Here is an 18,566-nt window from a genome sequence, read left to right as displayed (position 1 = left end):
TTACCTCTCCGGACCTATTTTCCAGGTCAGTTGTTTTTCCAATAAAGTATTTTACATTTTTTCATTTTTTTATTTTTTTGATTTTGTTTGAATAATTCTTGTTGTCTCATAGAGTCAACTTGCATTTTACCTAATTTTAATTTTAATGAATTGTTTTCTTCAGTTAGTTTTTGTATCTCCTTTTCCATTTGGCCAATTCTACTTTCTAGAGAGTTCTTGTCTCCAGTGAATTTCTATATCTCCTTTTCCATTTGGCCAAATTGTATTTTTTAAGGAATTATTTTCTTCTGTCAAGTTTTGTCCTTCCTTTTTAAAGCTGTTGACTCTCTTTTGCATACCCCTCGTTTATTTTCCCAACTTTTTTTCTACCTCTCTTATTTGACTTTTAAAAGCCTTTTTGAACTCTTCCAAAAGAGGGTCTTTGGACTTGAGGCCAATTCATATTCCCCTTTGAGGTTCTGGATATTGGTTTATTGACAATGTTGTCCTTTTCTGAGCTTGTGTTTGGACCTTCCCTGTCACCATGGTAACTTTCTATGATCAATGTTCATTTTTGCTTCTTGCTTATTTTGGGGCCTATTTCATGGCTTTAAAGTTGAATTCTCCTGCTGGAGCACAAAGATCACTCTTCTCTCCAATTGCCCAAGGCATTAGCCATTGTCCACTGCTCTGCTCACATGACTGGCACTGATCCTGTTTCACGAAGGAATGACCAAGCAGATGATGCCAATATGTTTTGCTTCTCTATACCCAAATGTAAGGATTTCTCTCTTGCCCTTGATGATATTGACTCAGTCTACAATGATGAGGAGGTCAAGAAATGGAAACATTGATATATAAGGCAAACAGGTTTCTAGGTGACTATAACAGGTAAGCCACTCCTTCCTGGGAGCTTCCATCACCAGTCATGGTCCTTTATTCCTAAGGGGGCCACTTTGGTACTCAGTGAATATTAGACACAATAAAATGGTAGTGGGTCATTCCTGGTATCACATACTCTGTTGCAATTCATGTTTGTTCTACTTGTCTTACTTGTCAGGCATTTAACCCGCATGCCTTCTGAGCAGTATCTTTTGGTGGTGCCCTCTAGCTCACACCTAATTTGAGCATTTGCCAATTGACTTCAGTTGTATGCCTGAAACTGGTCATGACAAAGTTTGCCTTGTTATGTTGATCAGCTTGCATGATGGGTCTGAGGCTTTCCCTACCTCTAGAACCATAGCAGACTTTTGTTGCCAAAGTCCTGGAAAAAATTATTCCTTGCTTTGGTCCACGTGCTCACATCAACTCTGATATGGGGACTCACTCCACCTATTAGGTCTTGTCCCAGGTTTACTCTGTCTCGTTACTGTTGTTCAGTTGTTTCAGTCATGTCTGACTCTTTGTGACCCTCTTTGGGGTTTTCTTGGAAAAGATCCTGGAGTGGTTTGAGATTTCCATCTCCAACTTCTTTACAGGTGAAGAAACTGCAGCAAATTGGGTTAAGTGACTTGCCCAGGGTCATACAGCTAATACGTGTATGAGGTCAGCTTTGAACTGAGGTCCTCCTGACTCCAGGGCCATCATTTTATCCAATATACCACCTAGCTGCCTAGCACTTTTGTCTGTGACTTTCCTCAAAATTTCATACTTCCTATCACCCTCAAAGGCCGGTCAGGTTGAGCATATGAACAAGGAACTTAAAACCATAATAGGCAAACTCTATGCTGAAACCTACCTTAAATAGATTAATGTTCTCCTTCTTGCAAAGGCAACATTCCCTGCCCCCCGCCCCCCCCCCTCCAGTATATACATCATTGTTGGAAGGAGACATTTTTCTTTCCTCCTATATACAGAAATTGCCAAAAAGATAGAAAGAACTCTGTGAAGTGGGAGTAGCAGCACACACTGCACCTTTACACTTTTCACTGTACAGTTTTCCTCCTGGTAAGAGTGGCTTTGTTAAGAACTTCTGTTGGGCTGGACTGGTAGAACTCAACTAGCCTGGCAAGGCCCATTTCAGGTGTTGACCACTACCATGACTGTGAGCAAGAACAGAGAAAAGGGATGATGGATACTATATTCATACATAAAGCCTGCTCCTGGTTAGGATAAGGACACGTTTACTTTCATTTGCTCTATAAAAATGGATTTTATTCTGTGATAAATAATGCTTGCTTTTATTTCTTTTACACCATGAGTGGTATCTTGTTGATCTATTTCATTGAGAAGATGCATTAACTCCTTTAATGGGGGAGGTAGAAACCAATTGCCCACAGAGAATGGATAATTTTTGCTGCCCTAATTGCGTTAGGCCTTTTTTTGCATTAGAATGTGTAGGATTGGTACAAGAGGCCCAGGACCCCAAACCACGCTCTCTCAAATTCTCCTTTTAGTTTCGCTGTTACCACCCATTGTTTTTCTGGGCTTTCAGCCAATACCTGGTGTGAATGATTGTGGCAGAGGTAGAGGTTGTCACATGAGACAAACTGGCACTTGCACAGAAGTTGGCCAAAGTGGTAGTTTTGTGGTTCTTTGCAGGTAGTAATACAAAGATATCTCTTCAAATCCAGCCTCCAGGTCAAAGCCAAGATCATGGCAGTTGTAAACCACCACAAGGTGGAAATGTAGGGCTAATCCATAAAGCTGGAAATTCTCCCCAGATACAACATCATAATTAACAACACACGAAGTAGCTCAAATGCAAGTGGAGGAATTGTTTGGTGGCTAAATTATACTGTATGACAGGGGCTCTTGATTGGAGTGACTATACAACCCAGTGGTGGTTTAATGGTGGCCAGGAAAGCAAAACTAACTTCCTGTCAAGCACCACTGTAACATCAAGTGCTGAGATCCTCCATCCTTATGGGTTAACCTGGTCAAAGGTTGGATATCTACTGTAATCATCCTACCAATAATGTTTATTCTGCAATCATATTGGCATACAAACCTCCCTCTTGTTGCATAGTAATAATTTTAATAATGCTGCCCATAGCTCTGTCCTCCCCAGCTCAGACATCTTTTGGTATGTGTTAAAGTTACAATTCAGTCATTGATTCTTATGGTGAGATAGGATGATCTTTATATTCATCAGGCCCTGTGGATGTTGGGTGTGTCAACAGCTCTCCATCAAGCTGCCCTGATCCATGGGAAGTCATTCCTGTTCAACTATTTGAAACCATTCCAAAGATTGGCCAAGGAAATAATGGTCCAGTTTTGGCACCCTTTGTCTTTGCTAAGTACAAGGTTAATGCTATTAACTGGAGTCTGGCTAGCCAGATAGTATCAATGTCAACAGTCTGGCCTCTCAGAAACACTCAGATCCAGATCCTCAGTCCAGGGAGCCATGAAACATATAAAAATGGAATACCATCACACTCACTTAGGCACCCTGTGCCAGCGTTTCCTCTCTGTGTTAGAAGACTGAAAAAAGATGGATAGATTTTGGAAATGATGTAATTTGCTATCTTATTCATCCTACCCCCGAGATTAACAAGGTAGAATCATTTCTTTGTGATAAAGACTGCCTTTTTTACTCCCAGGAATGATTCTCATCCTAGAAAACCTTCCTTTATAACCCTTACTTATAATAATAGGACTGCTTTTAGCAATAATAATACCGAAATGGCAGAATTATCGCAGGAGTTAGTGACTCTAGGTCATTTGGCAAAAATCTGTGCTGGTTAGCCTTTTTTTCTGTTCATTTGGGGTGGGGAACATGGGGCATGTGGAATAACCTATCGAATTTCACCAGTTTCAATCTATAATGATTGTATAGATCTAATAGGCAAGGATGAAACTGGAAGTTTAGGAGCCTGGCGGCACAAGTGTCCACAAATCTGCAACTGAATCTATGCTTGGACAGAGAGATCTCTGGGCTCAGTTCCCAAGCACTGGGGTGACTTCTATCATCAGACATGTTAGAAATATTCCTGTGGAAATTTGAGATACTTGCCCAGGCTGTAAGTGAAGCTATTAGTAAAGCATCAAGCACGCTCCTTTCCCTTCCAATAGAGGTTAGCTTGTTAGCAGAAATGGTGCTCAAACACTGATTGGGACTAGGTCTTCTCTCTGTTGCACAAGAAGGGGCCTGCACTGCTGCTAGTCAATTTAATCAGTCTTGCTGTTCCTATGCTAATGGATCAGTCAAGATTATCATAATCTACAAAAATAATTATAGTTAATACTCAACAATTGCAAATGGGACTTGGGTAAAAGCATCTGACTCTTGCTTATGGTGGAATTTCTCTATTTGGTTTTCTTGGATAGGTCTTGATTTTTTGGAGGACTTTTTTTTCTTTAGCATTCAGATAAAATGGACTGTTCTTGCTCTGGGCAATGTGTGTTCGTCCTTTGTTGCTGAAGAAGACCATGCCATCAGAGAAATGATGACGTGACTTGCACCTGCCTTTGTTTTGAGGGAGGGAGGGCTGTGCAGGTCACCAGCCTCACTTCTCTTCCAGAGCCATCTGAATCCAGTGACCAGATATTCATCAGGATGACTGGAGATGGCCCAGGATGAGGCAATTGCGGTTAAGTGACTTCCTCAAGGTCACACAGCTAGTGAGTGTCAAGGGTCTGAGGTGAGATTTAAACTCAGGTCCTCCTGACTCCTGCACTGGTGCTCTATCCACTGCACCCCATAGCTGCCTCTGGGCTATGTACTCTTAACCTGGATCTATATGAATTACTGCTGTAGCCTTTCTTAACTAAAGTGACTCCTATGAAAATTATGGATGTGGTTCCTGCTGAATTGCCCTGTGTATCATGTTTTAAGATAATAGTTAAGTTTACAGTTATAAGTTTTAGGATTATAAGTCTCATTTTTTTGCCAAGTGTTTCTATAATAACCATTTAATCATGATAATGTAATTTGAGTTATCTATTTGAGTCTCCCCACTCTCCTAGAAGGCACACGGAACTATGTCCCTGTTCGAAGACACTTCCAGGAACTTCCAGCCAACCATGAGCTCTTCAACCTCCAACCCCAACTGGGCGTCTTCATCCTATCCAGTACAGAACTTACCTCCCGAACCTTATGAGACTCCTGAGACCTCATCTTCAAACTATCAACCATTTAAACCTCAGTTCATTCTGAAATGTGCTATTGGTGGAGACATTGCCTTTGGCTTTCATTATGGAACTGTTACCTATGTCATCTGTAAAGTCTTTTTTTTTATAAGAGAACAATGGGGAAAAAAACATACTTTTGTGTTAAAAAAAATAATAATTGTATAATTGACAGAGTTGGTAGGAGAATGTGTTTGGCATATCCCCTTAAGAAATGAATTCAGGCTGGTATAGATATAAGCAAATTATACTGAGAATACCACTCAATACTTTAGACGAAGACCAATCCCTGACCTTAGAAACTAAGGCTTTGGGGAACCTTTGCTGCTTAACTACAAAGACCCATTAGAAATTGGACAACTGATTCTAGCTATGCAGAGTCAAATAGACCTTTTAAGAAATTGGTCATAAAAAATTTTGGACCAACTGAAGGAATTTGATAGTTTACTTAAGCAATCCATGAGGAAATGACTTCTTCAAGGATCAGAGAAGGGGTATTGAAAGAAACAATTCTTAATGAATTTACTATTGATCCAACTGGTGATTTAGCTTGTAAGGCCTAATTCAGATAGCTTTTAGATTAAGATATAGTTGTAGATGTATACATGTATGGGTAGGTATGTAATCATTGTAGTAAGAGATTAAGTTCCTCATTTCTGCAGAAATGAACTCTTGAACAGCTAAGGTGTGCTTCTGCAGAGCAGAGCTCACATGACCACTTCCTCGTTTTGTGGTAGTCTCTCAACCATACCTACTGCAGGTCCCTCACCTTTCAGCTAGCTCAGTAACTCCATGATATCAATTGTAATTGATGTAATGTTATAGCCAATCAGATAGATAGCTTGATGATGTATATGCCCCCAACACACCCAGCAGCTCAGTATTGTAAATTGACCTATTTCCCTGAACTTGTTGTACTTTCCTATTCCTGTAAATCATTTCATTCTTGGTCAACCCCCAGCCAATCAGAAATTTATCAAAACATGTTTCTTAAGATTCTGCAATTTGTTTCTCTTTTATGACTATAAAAATAAGTTCTGTAAACTGCCAGTTTGTCTTTGATTCTTGAGAGGCCATTGACCTGTTTATTGGTAATGACTAGCATGACAAATAAATAGATTTTTGCTCAGAATTCCAGGCTCTCAAAATTTCAAATGCGACAAAACTTGAAGGTGTCACTTTCTATCTTACACCCATTTCTAAAACGTCACAATGAGGACTGGATAGCATTCCATATGTGGTCAAAACAAATCAAGCAGTAGGATCATTTCTCTATTCCTGGATGCCATCTTTTTTTAATGAAGTTGTGGCAGGAGCAAGATCCTAACCCCTATATTCATGCAAGTTAGGCTAGTTTTTCCTTAAAGGGTATCAGAGGCAACTGGCATAGCATTGGATAGAATGCTGAGACCTGGAGTTAGGAAGAACTGAGTTCAGATCTGGCCTCAGACACTTAATAGCTGTGTAACCCTGGACAAGTCACTAAGTCAAGTCTCAGTTTCCTCAACTCTCAAGAATACCACCTACCTTGTAGGGGTATCATGAGGATCAAATGAGATGATACTTGTGAAAAGTACTTAGCACAAAATACTTGACAAATAGTAGGTGCCAAATAAATGCTTATTTCTTTCTCTCTCCCCTAGACTTCTCAAGAAATTTCTCAAGGGGTGACTAGCTTAGAGGACTGTGGTCCCAGACTGTTGATGTCACCCCTTCATTGTCTGAATACAAAGCAGCCATGAGATGATTAAGTTGGAGTCACTTGTTTAAGATCACACCCATTATTTTTGCTTTCATCTTCTCTATATACATCTTTTAAAACCTAAATTGTTTTAAGAGTTCTTTGTGAACCTACATTTACCACAAGACATCTCTTTCTTTTCTTTCTTATTGGTCTTTAGAGTTATTTTCTTCCTTTAGACCTCTAGGGAGTATAGTAGATACCTATGTGCTGGCCTTGGAGTCTGGAAGACCTGAATTCAAATTTTATCTCAGTCAACCAATAAACATTTTTTAAACAGCTACTATGTGTCAGGTACTGTGCTAAGTGCTGGGAGATACAAAAAGAGACAAAAGACTAATAATTAACAAAAGGAAGGAACTGGAGTTAAGAGGGGTTGGGGAAGGCTTCTTGTATAAGATGGGGTCTTAGTTGGAATTTAAAGGAAACCTGTAAGGTTAGTAGTTGGAGTGAAAGAGAGTGTGTTTCAGGCCAGGGAGACAGCCAGAAAGAATGTCCAGAGCCTCAGTCACTTACTAGTTCCATGACCCGGGGAAAGCCATTTCTCGATGCCTCAATTTCCTCATCTACAGATAATCACAGCACTTACCTTATAAGATTGTTGGGAAGATCAAATAAAATGGTATATGCCGAGTACTTTGTAAATCCTGAAGCACTTTATAAAACAGTCATTTGGTATTTATTAAGAGCCTACTGTGTACCAGGAACTACTTGAAATTTTGAGTATACAAAGACAGACAACAGTTCCTGCTTCGAAGGAGTTCAGTTAGTGAGGAAGAAAACGTGCAAACTAACAAGATACTAACAAGATAAACTGAGGGCACTCTCAAAGGAACCAAGGTTAAGGAGGATTGGGAAAGTCTTCTTGCAGAAGGTGAGGCTTCAGCTGATTATTAAAAGAAGTTAAGAGGCAGAGATGAGGAGGGGGAGTGTTCCAGGCCCAGGGAATAGCCAGTGAAAATGCCTTTAGTTGGGAGAGGGAGTATTTTGCATGAGGAACAGCCAGGAGGTCAATGTCACTGAATTATAGAGTATACAGAGGGGAGTTAGATGTAAAAAACAATGCTAGAAAAGTAGGAAGGGGCCAAGTGTAGAAGATCATGTATTTGTGTCTGTAGGTAACAGGGAGTCACAGGGATTTATGGAATGGGCAGGGTGACAACGTCCTTTTGGAACTTAAGGAAATCCATTTGACAACTGAGTGGACTGGAGTGTTAAGACAGAAGGTGGGGAAACCAACTAGCCAGCTCTTGTCAGAGTCTAGGTGTGTGAGGATGAGGACCTGCACTCAGGAGCTGGGAATTTGAGAGCAGGGAAGGGGTCATATGTGAAAGATATTAAGAAGGCAGAAATTATAGGAGCTGACAGCTGATTGGATAAGAAGGCTGAGGGTGAGGAGGCCAAGGATTGACACCTAGGTCATGAGCCTGGGTGACTTGGGGGATGGCGGCATACACCTTTGAGAAATATAGGAAGAGGGGAAGAGTTTGGGGGGGGGGGGAAGATATTAAGCTCAGCTTTGGATATGTGGAGTTTAAGATGTCTGTAGGACATCCAGTTAGCGAGGTTAGCTATTATTAAAATGTTAGCATTAGACCTTTTGAAATTTGTTCCTGGCAAATCAAGGGTGTACTTCAGACTGTGTTTAGCTTTCTAAATCTCAAAGTTGGAGTGATCGCTTTCTTCCCAAGGTTCTTATCTTCTCTACCCCATTTTCATGTAGTACAACTCCCTCCCTAGAGATGAATGAAGGAAATTGCCCCAGATCACTCAGGCAGTAAATAGGAGAGTCAGGATTTGAAGTTAGGACCTTGGACTACAAATTCAGTGCTCTTTCTTCCATGATACACTATCGTAATCCACAGATTGGAAGACCGATGGAGAATGTCCCAGTTTGTTGCTTCCCTATGACCACGTTTCTCAGTTTTTTTACTTCTAAGAAGGAAATACACTTGAGTAGGTTGGAAGATGTACCTTAATTCTCATTTATACAAGTCTACAGTTTTGTCTGGTATATTTCCAAGCCAAATGATGCTGCCATACTCTGTGTCTTGCTGTGTTTTGCTTTCTAGAGAAAGGGGAGAGACTTCCTTTGCTTTTCTTTGACCTCAAGGATCTGGGAAATAAGTGGAAAAGGGAAGCTTTATGGAACTGGGATTCATAGATCAATAAATCAAACAAAGCTTTCAAAAGCAACTACTATCTGCCTGGCATTGTTGTAGGCTCTGGGGATACAAAGATGAAAAAGAAACTGTTCCTGTCCTTAGGGAAGGACATTCAAAATGGGAAGTGTATGTGTATAGGCATCTCTCAAAGGAAATAATGACTGGTCATCATCCAGTTTGTTTGTCCCCAAACTGGAAATGGACGTAGGAATTAAGAAGTTAGACTTGGAATCAGGTCTTCATTCTGCTCTGTTATAATCAGATGGATACAATGGAAAGAAAGAGAATTGGCTTTCAGGTTAGAGGGCCTGAGTTCAAATCCCACCTCTCACACTTACCATGTATGTGACCTAGGACAAATTCCTTAAACTTCTGGGGCTCCAGTGTCCCCATCCACAAAATAAGGGAATTTGGTTAGATTGCTCCAAGTTTCTTCTCAATCTATGATCTGGAAAATGTTTTGGGGTGAGGCCTCTGTCAGATTTCATCCCTAAGGTCCCTGAGACTTAAAATCTCAAAATTCTATGATCAAGTACCCCATATTCTACACCAGGATCCTGATTCAAGGAAACCTGGATTCAAATTCTGCCTCTGCCCCTTGCTAGCTTTGTGATCTTGGGTAATAACCATTCTGAATTTCATTTCCCTCATCTGTAAAATGGAAATAGTAATACCTTGAAGACCTACCTATCTTATTGTCACACTCAAAAGAGATAAAGCCTGTGGGGCATTTATCCAGCTGAAAAGCGTTTGAAAGTTGTTATTGTTGTTTTTAAAAAATCATTATTGCATGAAAGATCTCTGATTTTTTTTTCCCTCAAGGCAATCAGGGTAAGTAACTCTTGCTCATGATCACATAACTAGTTGTGACTTCTTCATGTAAGGTCTTGGAAACTCCCAGAATGAGAACTCCCTTTCCCCAATGCAGAACAAAACTCATTAACAATTTAGCAGATAAATTTCTTGAGGCACAAAGAGATAATAAAGAACCAGCTCCTGAGTCACACAGACAGTGTCAGAGGTAGAACAGGTCTTCCTAATTCCAAACCCCAAATTCTATGTGGTATGCTGATAAATGTTTAACAACCAAGCGAGCAGGACACACTTTCAAATTTAATTGGCATTCCTAGCATTTTTTCTATCACTTTCTTAAGACTAGACAATACAAGAGTCAGGCTCTGATTTTTGTGAACTTCTGAGGTGTCAATTCTCACAATGAAAATTTAACAACCGGCTGGCCAGTTGGAGCTGGCTCCTACATACCTCTGCCTCATTTTATTATTGCTGTCATATTTTTTTTCCAGAGAAAAATGTTAAAAAAGCCCACTGGGATAGGGTAATGATCATAGTGCTTACTATGCTAAATGCTTTACAGTTATTGTCTCATTTGATCCTTACAACAACCCTGAGAGGTAGGTGCTGTTATTACCCATTTTACAGATGAGGAAACTGAGGCAAAGAAGGATTAAGTGACTTGTCCAGGGTTATACAGTGTCTGAGGGAAGATTTGAATTCAGGTCTTCCTGACTCCATGCCTGGCATCCAATCCATTTTACCACCTAACTGCTCCTGAATCAAAAAGGTTTGGCAGCCTAGAACAGGGACCTTCCAAATCTCACCTTCTGTACTTTTCCTAACTCATGCTTGGTCTGTGTATTGAAGTAGTCCCACCTCTTGAGTGATTAGCACTTTGTGCCTTCTCACTTAAACTCTGTCTCAGTTTCCTTGACTGTAAAATGGAGATAATATTAACACCTTCCTCACAGGGATGTAATGAGAACCAAATTTATCAAGTACTGAACCTTTTCCCTTGCACATAGTAGGCACTTAGTAAATTCTTATTTCCTTCCCTCCCCTTTCATTTGCCTGGCATCAGTTTGGAGCAGGGAAACACTGTTGCTGTTGGGGGTCTAAGATGATGCTCTCCCTATTGAGTGTGTTCACAGAGGGTAGAATTGAGTGGGTGGTAAAGAATGTTTATGTCCTTGGGAAAGGCTGATCCTCTCTAAGTCTTGTATTCAGATCATGTTCTACACAATATGGAGGCAATGATTAAAAATAACCCTTCCTTTTTTGTTGATAGATGGTAAAGAAGCAAAGCTAGATACACAAAGAAAAAAAAAACCTGCAAAAATTTGATACCAAGGTGATGAAATCCATTAGCAAGATTCTTTCTAATAAAAATTGTACTTAATACAAAAAGTGATTTAATATAGTATATATGGTAAATACTTGAAAGTATTCCTGCCCCATTCTTTCTTAGTTCAGGTGAATTGGTTCCCTTTGATAACAGATAATATCAGGTCTATTGTTAGCATATGGCATCTAATTATTCCATAACTCTTGAAATGATTCTTTTTGCTGTTCTCTACTATCAAAAAATACATGTCTAGTGGCGTTACAAAAAAATGTGTTCAATTTGTTGGAATTGTACAAAGCATCTATGGTCATAGGAACCTATGGAGAATAAGCTAGAATGGCATACTTGATGTCGTGTTCTATAATTAGTAACGAATCGGAAGTAAAGATCCCAAATGAAACTGTTTTCTATAGTAAGGATTCCTGGACCCTACACAGTGGATTTTCTGACTAGATTCTAAAGTGTCCATTTAGATTTCAGGAGAAAATCCCATCCTATATGTACAGTTGTGTAGGCAAGTGGTCATGTAGCCTTATTGCTACATAGATTGTCTGCTTCTCACTTCCAATTCTTTGTTAATGAGACTTCAGCATCCCAGTGATCCAGAGATGATCTTCAGTTAGGACCAACATCCATCCAGATGACTCAGTCCCACTAAATAAGAACACAACTGTCCTTGAGGGAGAGGAAAACTTGATGGAGACTAGCAAGCACATGAATTATCAGACAACTTTCTATCTCAGTACAAATGTACAGATCTTCAAAATAACTTCAATAAAAGAAAACAGAGTCTTTAACAATAACCTTAATATATGAGACAGTTCTTCCTGAAAGGAATATGACAATGGATTATCTCTCCTGACCCAGGGTCGGTTTGCTTTGACATGGTCCATGATTTTCCAACTCATAGCAGACAGTTAGGGTGGGTGGGGGTAGGGAGATGAAAAAGATTTCTTCTCATTACTCCTCCTCCTGACAGAAGAAAAAAGATGAAAGAAAGACCAACAGAGACAGAGAGGCAAAGAGAGAGTGATAGAATATGAAATAAGACACACAGAGAGAGACAGACAAACATAGACAGAGACAGAGAGAGAGAGAGAGACAGACAGAGACAGAGATAGGGAGACAGGGAGAGAGAGAGAGAGAGAGAGAGAGAGAGAGAGAGAGAGAGAGAGAGAGAGAGAGAGAGAGAGAGAGAATTCAAAAAAGGGAGAAATGAAAGGGAAGGGGGAGCCAAGACTGGGGCACTATTTATCTTTCAGGAAGAAGAGAGTGAGGACAAGATGACAAGATCTCAGAATATCTGTTTTTTAAGTCATAGCTCCTAGTACTGATCAAATCAGGTTATATGCTATATTTACCAGCTATTGATGAATGAAGGCTATATTGTAAATTGTACCTTCTGGACTCTTATTTCAGTGAGCCTGTGGAGATGATGTCTCCTCTTCTTCAAGGTCTGAGTCACTTTTGAATGAAGGGAGTCCTCCCCAATTAACAACTGAAAGTCTTGTCCTCAAGCCAGTCAACATGATTCTATGAGGCCCCCCTATTGTCCTGCCAGACATGATGTCATTATGATTCCCATTCCAAAAAGACAGAAGGTTATTTGGTGACAGCTGATTATTATGCACTCACCAAGCAAGGTAGGCAGATGGGCATGTAGGCAGACAGGTCTTCTTAGCCTGAAGACCTCTTCCACTGGTATTGGTGGGAATTCACGAGTCAGGCAATTGGTCAAAAAGCTTCTAGAAAGCATTTCTTATATGCCAGGCCCTGTGTTGAATGTTAGGGATACAAAGAAAACCATAGTCTCTGTTCTCAAGGAGCTCATATTTTAATGGGAGGAGTCAAGACATACATAATTACATACCTATAAGATATAAATAATCTATATGGAAAGTAATCTTATAGGGAAGGCACTGGAGGAGAGTGCAGAAAAGACCTCTTGCAGAAAATGAAAGTTGGACTGAATCTTGAAGGAGACACAAATGAAGAAGGAGGTGGGGTGATGATAGCCAGTGACCAGGCACAGGGTCAGGAGGATGAGAACAGCCTCCAACAGAATACACCCGTCAAGATGACTCATTCCACTTTGGCAGAGTTCTAATCCTAGGGATATTTTCCTGACATCAAGCCTTAATTGTTCTCTTTGCAGCTTTTGCTCCTTCTAGCCCCATCTCTGACATCACAATCACATCTATCTCATATTCATAACATTCCTTCCACAGCTTAAAGCCTTAAGTCTCCTTTCACTAGGTTAAATATCCTCAGTTCCTTCTTCTGGGATGGTTTCTAGACCCCTCACCATCACAATATCCTTTAATAAACTTGAACTGAAAATGTAAAATGTAGCCCATTGGATTGAATAAAAATACTACAAGCGATATCTAATCAGGGCAGAATATGGGGAAGCAGGGGAGGGTGTGGGCATGGATCATCACCTCTTTTGTTGGGGACACTTTTTCTCTTTCAAGCTGTTCCTTTGCATTATTCTTGAATTTTTAAATTGTTTTTCATATCAACCTTTCCTGCGGTGATACATACATATAACCACTAGATGTCACAATAGGTTTAGGTTTGTGGTGTCATGGAACAGATTTAAGGGCCCTGCGATCCCTGTAATTTTACCCTTGAAATGGTGCTTATCAAACATGAATGGTTGTAGTGATGCCCCCAGTACTGTGAGACTCTCACAAATGTCCTTTGTCAGTGGCCTTCCTGCGTCTTGCACAATGACACAATGAAAATGCAAGGGACAAGGTCGGCCACAGGTGTTTAGGAGAAATAAGAAAAGCTAAGTCAGGTGCAGGTCTTGAACACAACAAAGAAAAGACACAATCAGGTGCCCATCATACCCTCTGGAGTAAAATGGAGTGTGGGGGAAGGGGGAGGGCTACCAGTTCATTCATGTCAAGTCATTGCAAGAGATATTAAGTTCCTACTATGTGTCAAGGTCTAGAGGTACCAAGAAATGCAAAAGACAGTCATTGTCCTATTAGGGAGATGACACGTGGACAATCATGTAGACACAAGACGGATACAAGACAAACTGGAGATGATTTTGGAAGGCAGGCGCTAGAATTAATGGGGATTGGGAAAGACTTTTTGCAAAAGGTACAACTCTCAACTACTGGCTGAAGGAAGCTAGAGATGGCAGGAGGTCTAGATGAGGAAGGAGAGTGAGAACCAGGTCTGGGGGAGGGGTTGGGGGGGTGTCATTGGATCACAGAGTCTATGGAGGGGAGTAAGATATAAAAGAAGATTGGAAAGGTCGGAAGAGGCCAGACTATGAAGGACTTTAACAGTCAAAGAAAGGATTTTATATTTGATTCCAAAGGTGATAGGGACTCCCTTTGATGGACTGAATAGGGCAGTGATATGGTCAAACCTGTGTTTGTTGTTGTTGAGTTATTTCAGTCATGTCCAACTCTCTGTGACTCTATTGTGGGTTTTCTTGGCAAAGGCACTGGAGTGGTTTGTCGTTTCCTTCTCCAGCTCATTTTACAGATGAAGAAACTAAGTCAAAAAGGGTGAAGTGACTTGCCCAGGGTCATACAGCTAGTAAATATCTGAGATCAGATTTGGACTCATCCTCTTCACTCCAGGTACACACTCTCAACTGCACCACCTAGCTGCCCCCAGCCTGTGCTCTAGGAAAATCATTTTGACAGCTAAATGGAGGATGGATTGGAGTGGGGAGAGACTTGTGGTAGGCAGACCCACCAATAGGCTATTGCAAAAGTTGGCTGTCTTTTCCTCCGCATTCCAGTCACTGGAGTCAGAACTTGGATGGAAATCAAAGTCTTGTATGTATCAACCTGTCCCTTTAATTTTTGCTTCTCAGGCTTTCCCCCAAAAAGCTCAGTTTGAGGACAAAAACTGCAGCTGTTGCTGCTGCTAGCACCTATGGTCATGATGCCATCCTTCATGTGCATTGGAGCAGAAGATGTGGGAGGTAGGGAAATGGTGAGCAGGAAGCCCTCCACCTTCCTATTCTCTCTCCTCTAATCCATTCTCCTCTGTTTGAGGGATGCTTCCAAACTGTGGTTATGAGGGAAAATGCTACCCTCTGATCCTGGTCTAATGTTAGCTTCCCCTCTTACTGAACTGGCAAGATATACAACCCCCAGAGTCTTTAGCAAATTGGGTCCCCTTGCTGGTGGCCAGTCCAATCCTTACCAGGGGGACCGTTGTGCATTGAAAGGCAGTTTTAGGAGGAAAGGCATCATATTATGTTTATATAATATAAATTTATTTATATATTTATAAATTTATATATCTTTTACTTTTAATTAATTTAATTTATTAGTCAGCCTTATGTTCAAAATCTACTTCAGATACTGTATGACCCTGGGCAAGTCACTTAACTCTTTTTTTTTTGCCTCAGTTTCCTCATCTGTAAAATGGGGATAATAATAGTATCTACCTCTCAGGGTTGCTGTAAGGACCAAATGAGATGATAACAAGTGTTTCCTTAACATAGTAGAATAGAAAACAAGGTAATTACACACTGCAAAATCTGCAGATCTATTATGTGCAACCCACTATTCCTTTTAAATATAATAAATTGTAACTTTTTTCCCCCTTTTCTTCCCTCCCTGTGTAAATCTAATAGCCATTTGCCAGTCTGCATCTCAGGTCTCACCTTGGTGGTTTCTAAAAGGTTTTTTTCCTTCCTTATTGTCCGAAGTTGTCTTATTACTGATGCTACCAATAATAATGAGTATGAGAACATCATCACTGAGATGAGCAGATGCTGACTTGGAAGTTACCCCAGAAAGCATCCAATCTTTGTTTGTTTATTTTACAAAGAAACTGAGAATCAGAGAGAATAATCGGTCAGAAAGCATTTATTAAGTCCCTACTATGTGTCAGGGACTGGAATATTGAACTATCCCCACAGCCTTCTCACCCAGGAATATCTCTGCCGATCCTTCACTCTTCTTCCATTGCTAAATTTTTCCATTTTGCTGGCCAGCCTTCCATCTCCTCCTGGCGCTTCTCCTGACTTCAGACTTCAAGGTCCTGCCTGAGCTTGTGTCTTATCCTGGAATTTCCCTTGGTGCCTGGGATCTCTGCTGCCATGACCTGGAAAATGCAATCACCCTTCCAGAGTTTCTGACCCAGGTTAGCCGCCTTCTTCTACTAGGGAATTCCTTCTTTGGGCCTCCATCTTGCAGAATATCCAGGAGAGCCAGCCTTCCTTCCCCATCCTGGCTCTGCTCCTGATTCCCAGACTTCCCTTACCCCAGGCAATTTCAGCTTGTTTAGATGTGTTATCTTCCTTCATTAGAATATAAGTTCCTTGTAGGCAGGGACTGTCTTTTTTTTTTTTTTTTGCCTTGGTACACAGCAGACGTAATCAATGTTTATCAGTACATAACAGGAGCTTAATAAATGCTTGTTTCCAACCTTCCTTCCTGTTCCAAGTGCTAGGGATACAAAAACAAAAGTGAAGCATTTCTTAATCTCAAGGAGGCTATCTATATTCTATCAAGGGAGATGACATGTACATACAAGGGGTAACTGTTGGAAGGAGTGAACCCTGCCACCTTGTGAGTGCAAAAGATCCAGAGGGCACCTTGGTATTCCAGTGTTACAGATTTGGGGTTAGCAGTTAGCACAGCATCAGTGCCCCAAAGTAGGACGCCAAGGAATTTCATAGCCAACCTGGTATCCGTGTTCTGAGAAGCAAGGAGGGATGTTGGCCAGCCCAGCTGAGCTCTAGGTGAGTTGCAGATTCATTTGGCAGTCATGGTGCATGGGACATGATGAACTCTTTGGGATCAATGCTATGTAGAAACTGAGCTAACTTTAGAGCCTAATCTCTCTCCCCCTCGATCAAGATGGAATGGGAAGAGGTGCTGGTCTATTTCTTCTTGCTCTATCTCTGAAGTAAATAATCCTTTTTAAGAACTACCCTGGGTTGATAGGGCACTGGACCTGGAATGAGGAAGATCTGAATTCTGAAAACTAGCTGTGTCACCCTGGCCAAGTCACAGCTTCTGTCTTCATTTCCTCAGCTATAAAATGGGATGATAATAACACTGACCTTCCAGGGTGGTTATGAAGATAAAATGAGATAATATTTGTAAGCACTTTGGAAATTTTAAAGTGTGATGACCCTGATGAAAATAATGATAAAGATTACTTCACCCACCTATCGTCTCAGAGAGGTTGTGAACCCAGGTAGCTGATGGTAATGGAGACAAAAGCCATCCACAAGACCCTCAGAGTCCCCTGGCCCCCAAGGGAGGATGAACCCCAATTCTTACACCTTCCTCCCTTTGGTATACTCTGTGATCCAGCATTCGGGTCCATGGGTCCTATATCTCCTGACCCTGAATGTTTTCACTTACCATCTCCTTTGTATGAAATTCTCTCCTCTTATGTCCCATCCCTCTCCTGTGGTGATTAGCTCCAATTTATCTTGTATATAGCTCCTTTGTTGTCTCTGCCATTGAGCAGTGAGTTCATTGAGAGCAGGGATTTTGTTCCTAGAACTTGGCACATAGTAGGCACTTAATAATTTGTTGACTGACTCACTGACTCTGCTTCCTAGCTTCCCTGATTTCCTTCAGGTCTTGACTCATCTTACCTTCTGCAAGGACCCTTTCTAAGGTCTCCTTAATCTTAGTGCTTCCCTTCTGAAATTATCCTCAGTTTAATCCTTATATAACTTGTAAGGAGACTGCACGTTGCTTCCTCCAGTAGACTAAGAGTTTCTTGAGAGCCAGAGCTGTCTTTTAATTTCTTTATATCCCCAGGGATATAGTAGCACATAGTAGATGCTTAATAGATTCTAGCTGACTAACTCATTGGGGCTGTCAGAGATGGCTTAAAAAAATAACAGCCTGGGTACTCTGCTTTCATCCTTGCAATGTCAAGAGAAATGGAAGAAAGCCTCTAGCATGTTGGGTGAACCCCTTATGGGAAGTTTAGGGGAGACCTTGGGCAAGAATCATGCAGATTGGGCTGAGTAGGCATGATTGGGTAGAGGTCTACAGGTTCGGAAGTTGACACATGGATCACAGCCCCATTAGAGTTCTTGACTTTTCGTACTGATGCGTTGATTTAAGAAGGCAGGAGAAGATGTAGAAGTTCCTTAATCTCTTCTCATAATTCTGTATGTGTTTCTGAAGGAATGAATGAAGGGGAGTCATTGTGATTCCTCATGAAACAAAAAATTCAGAGCCTGTGCCCAAAAGAGCAAGTTTTTACCTGATTAAATGAATAGCTACCTTATTGATTTGGTGCATTTAAAAGAAAGTTATTTCTGTTTTGAGGTATTGCAATAGCCTCCAATTATATGTTATATTTAAAACCGTTTCTCATTTATCTTTGACTTAATGACTTGTAACATAGAAAATTGCATTCGCATTGATTGTTCTTGGCAGGGTGATAATTCTCCCCTTCTGTGTTACTGATATGATGATCTTCTTTCTTCTTCCCTGTCAATAACATTAGAACT

At 40.7% G+C, this 18,566-nt stretch overlaps 1 protein-coding gene across 1 annotated transcript in view; it reads left to right on the top strand.

Annotated features, from left to right (window-relative positions):
• TTLL7 (tubulin tyrosine ligase like 7) overlaps window positions 1-6,158 on the top strand; it is a 233,682-nt gene extending 227,524 nt beyond the window's left edge. The window contains exon 21 of the mRNA XM_072648853.1: window positions 4,888-6,158. Coding sequence (XP_072504954.1) covers window positions 4,888-4,948 — 61 coding nt within the window. The 3' untranslated portion in view covers window positions 4,949-6,158. The remainder of the gene's footprint in view (window positions 1-4,887) is intronic.
• Window positions 6,159-18,566: the final 12,408 nt, after the last annotated feature.

Source organism: Notamacropus eugenii, chromosome 2 (assembly GCF_028372415.1).
Source record: "Notamacropus eugenii isolate mMacEug1 chromosome 2, mMacEug1.pri_v2, whole genome shotgun sequence".
Classification (NCBI taxonomy): Eukaryota; Metazoa; Chordata; class Mammalia; order Diprotodontia; family Macropodidae; genus Notamacropus; species Notamacropus eugenii.
This window is presented reverse-complemented; position numbering and strand designations above follow the sequence as displayed.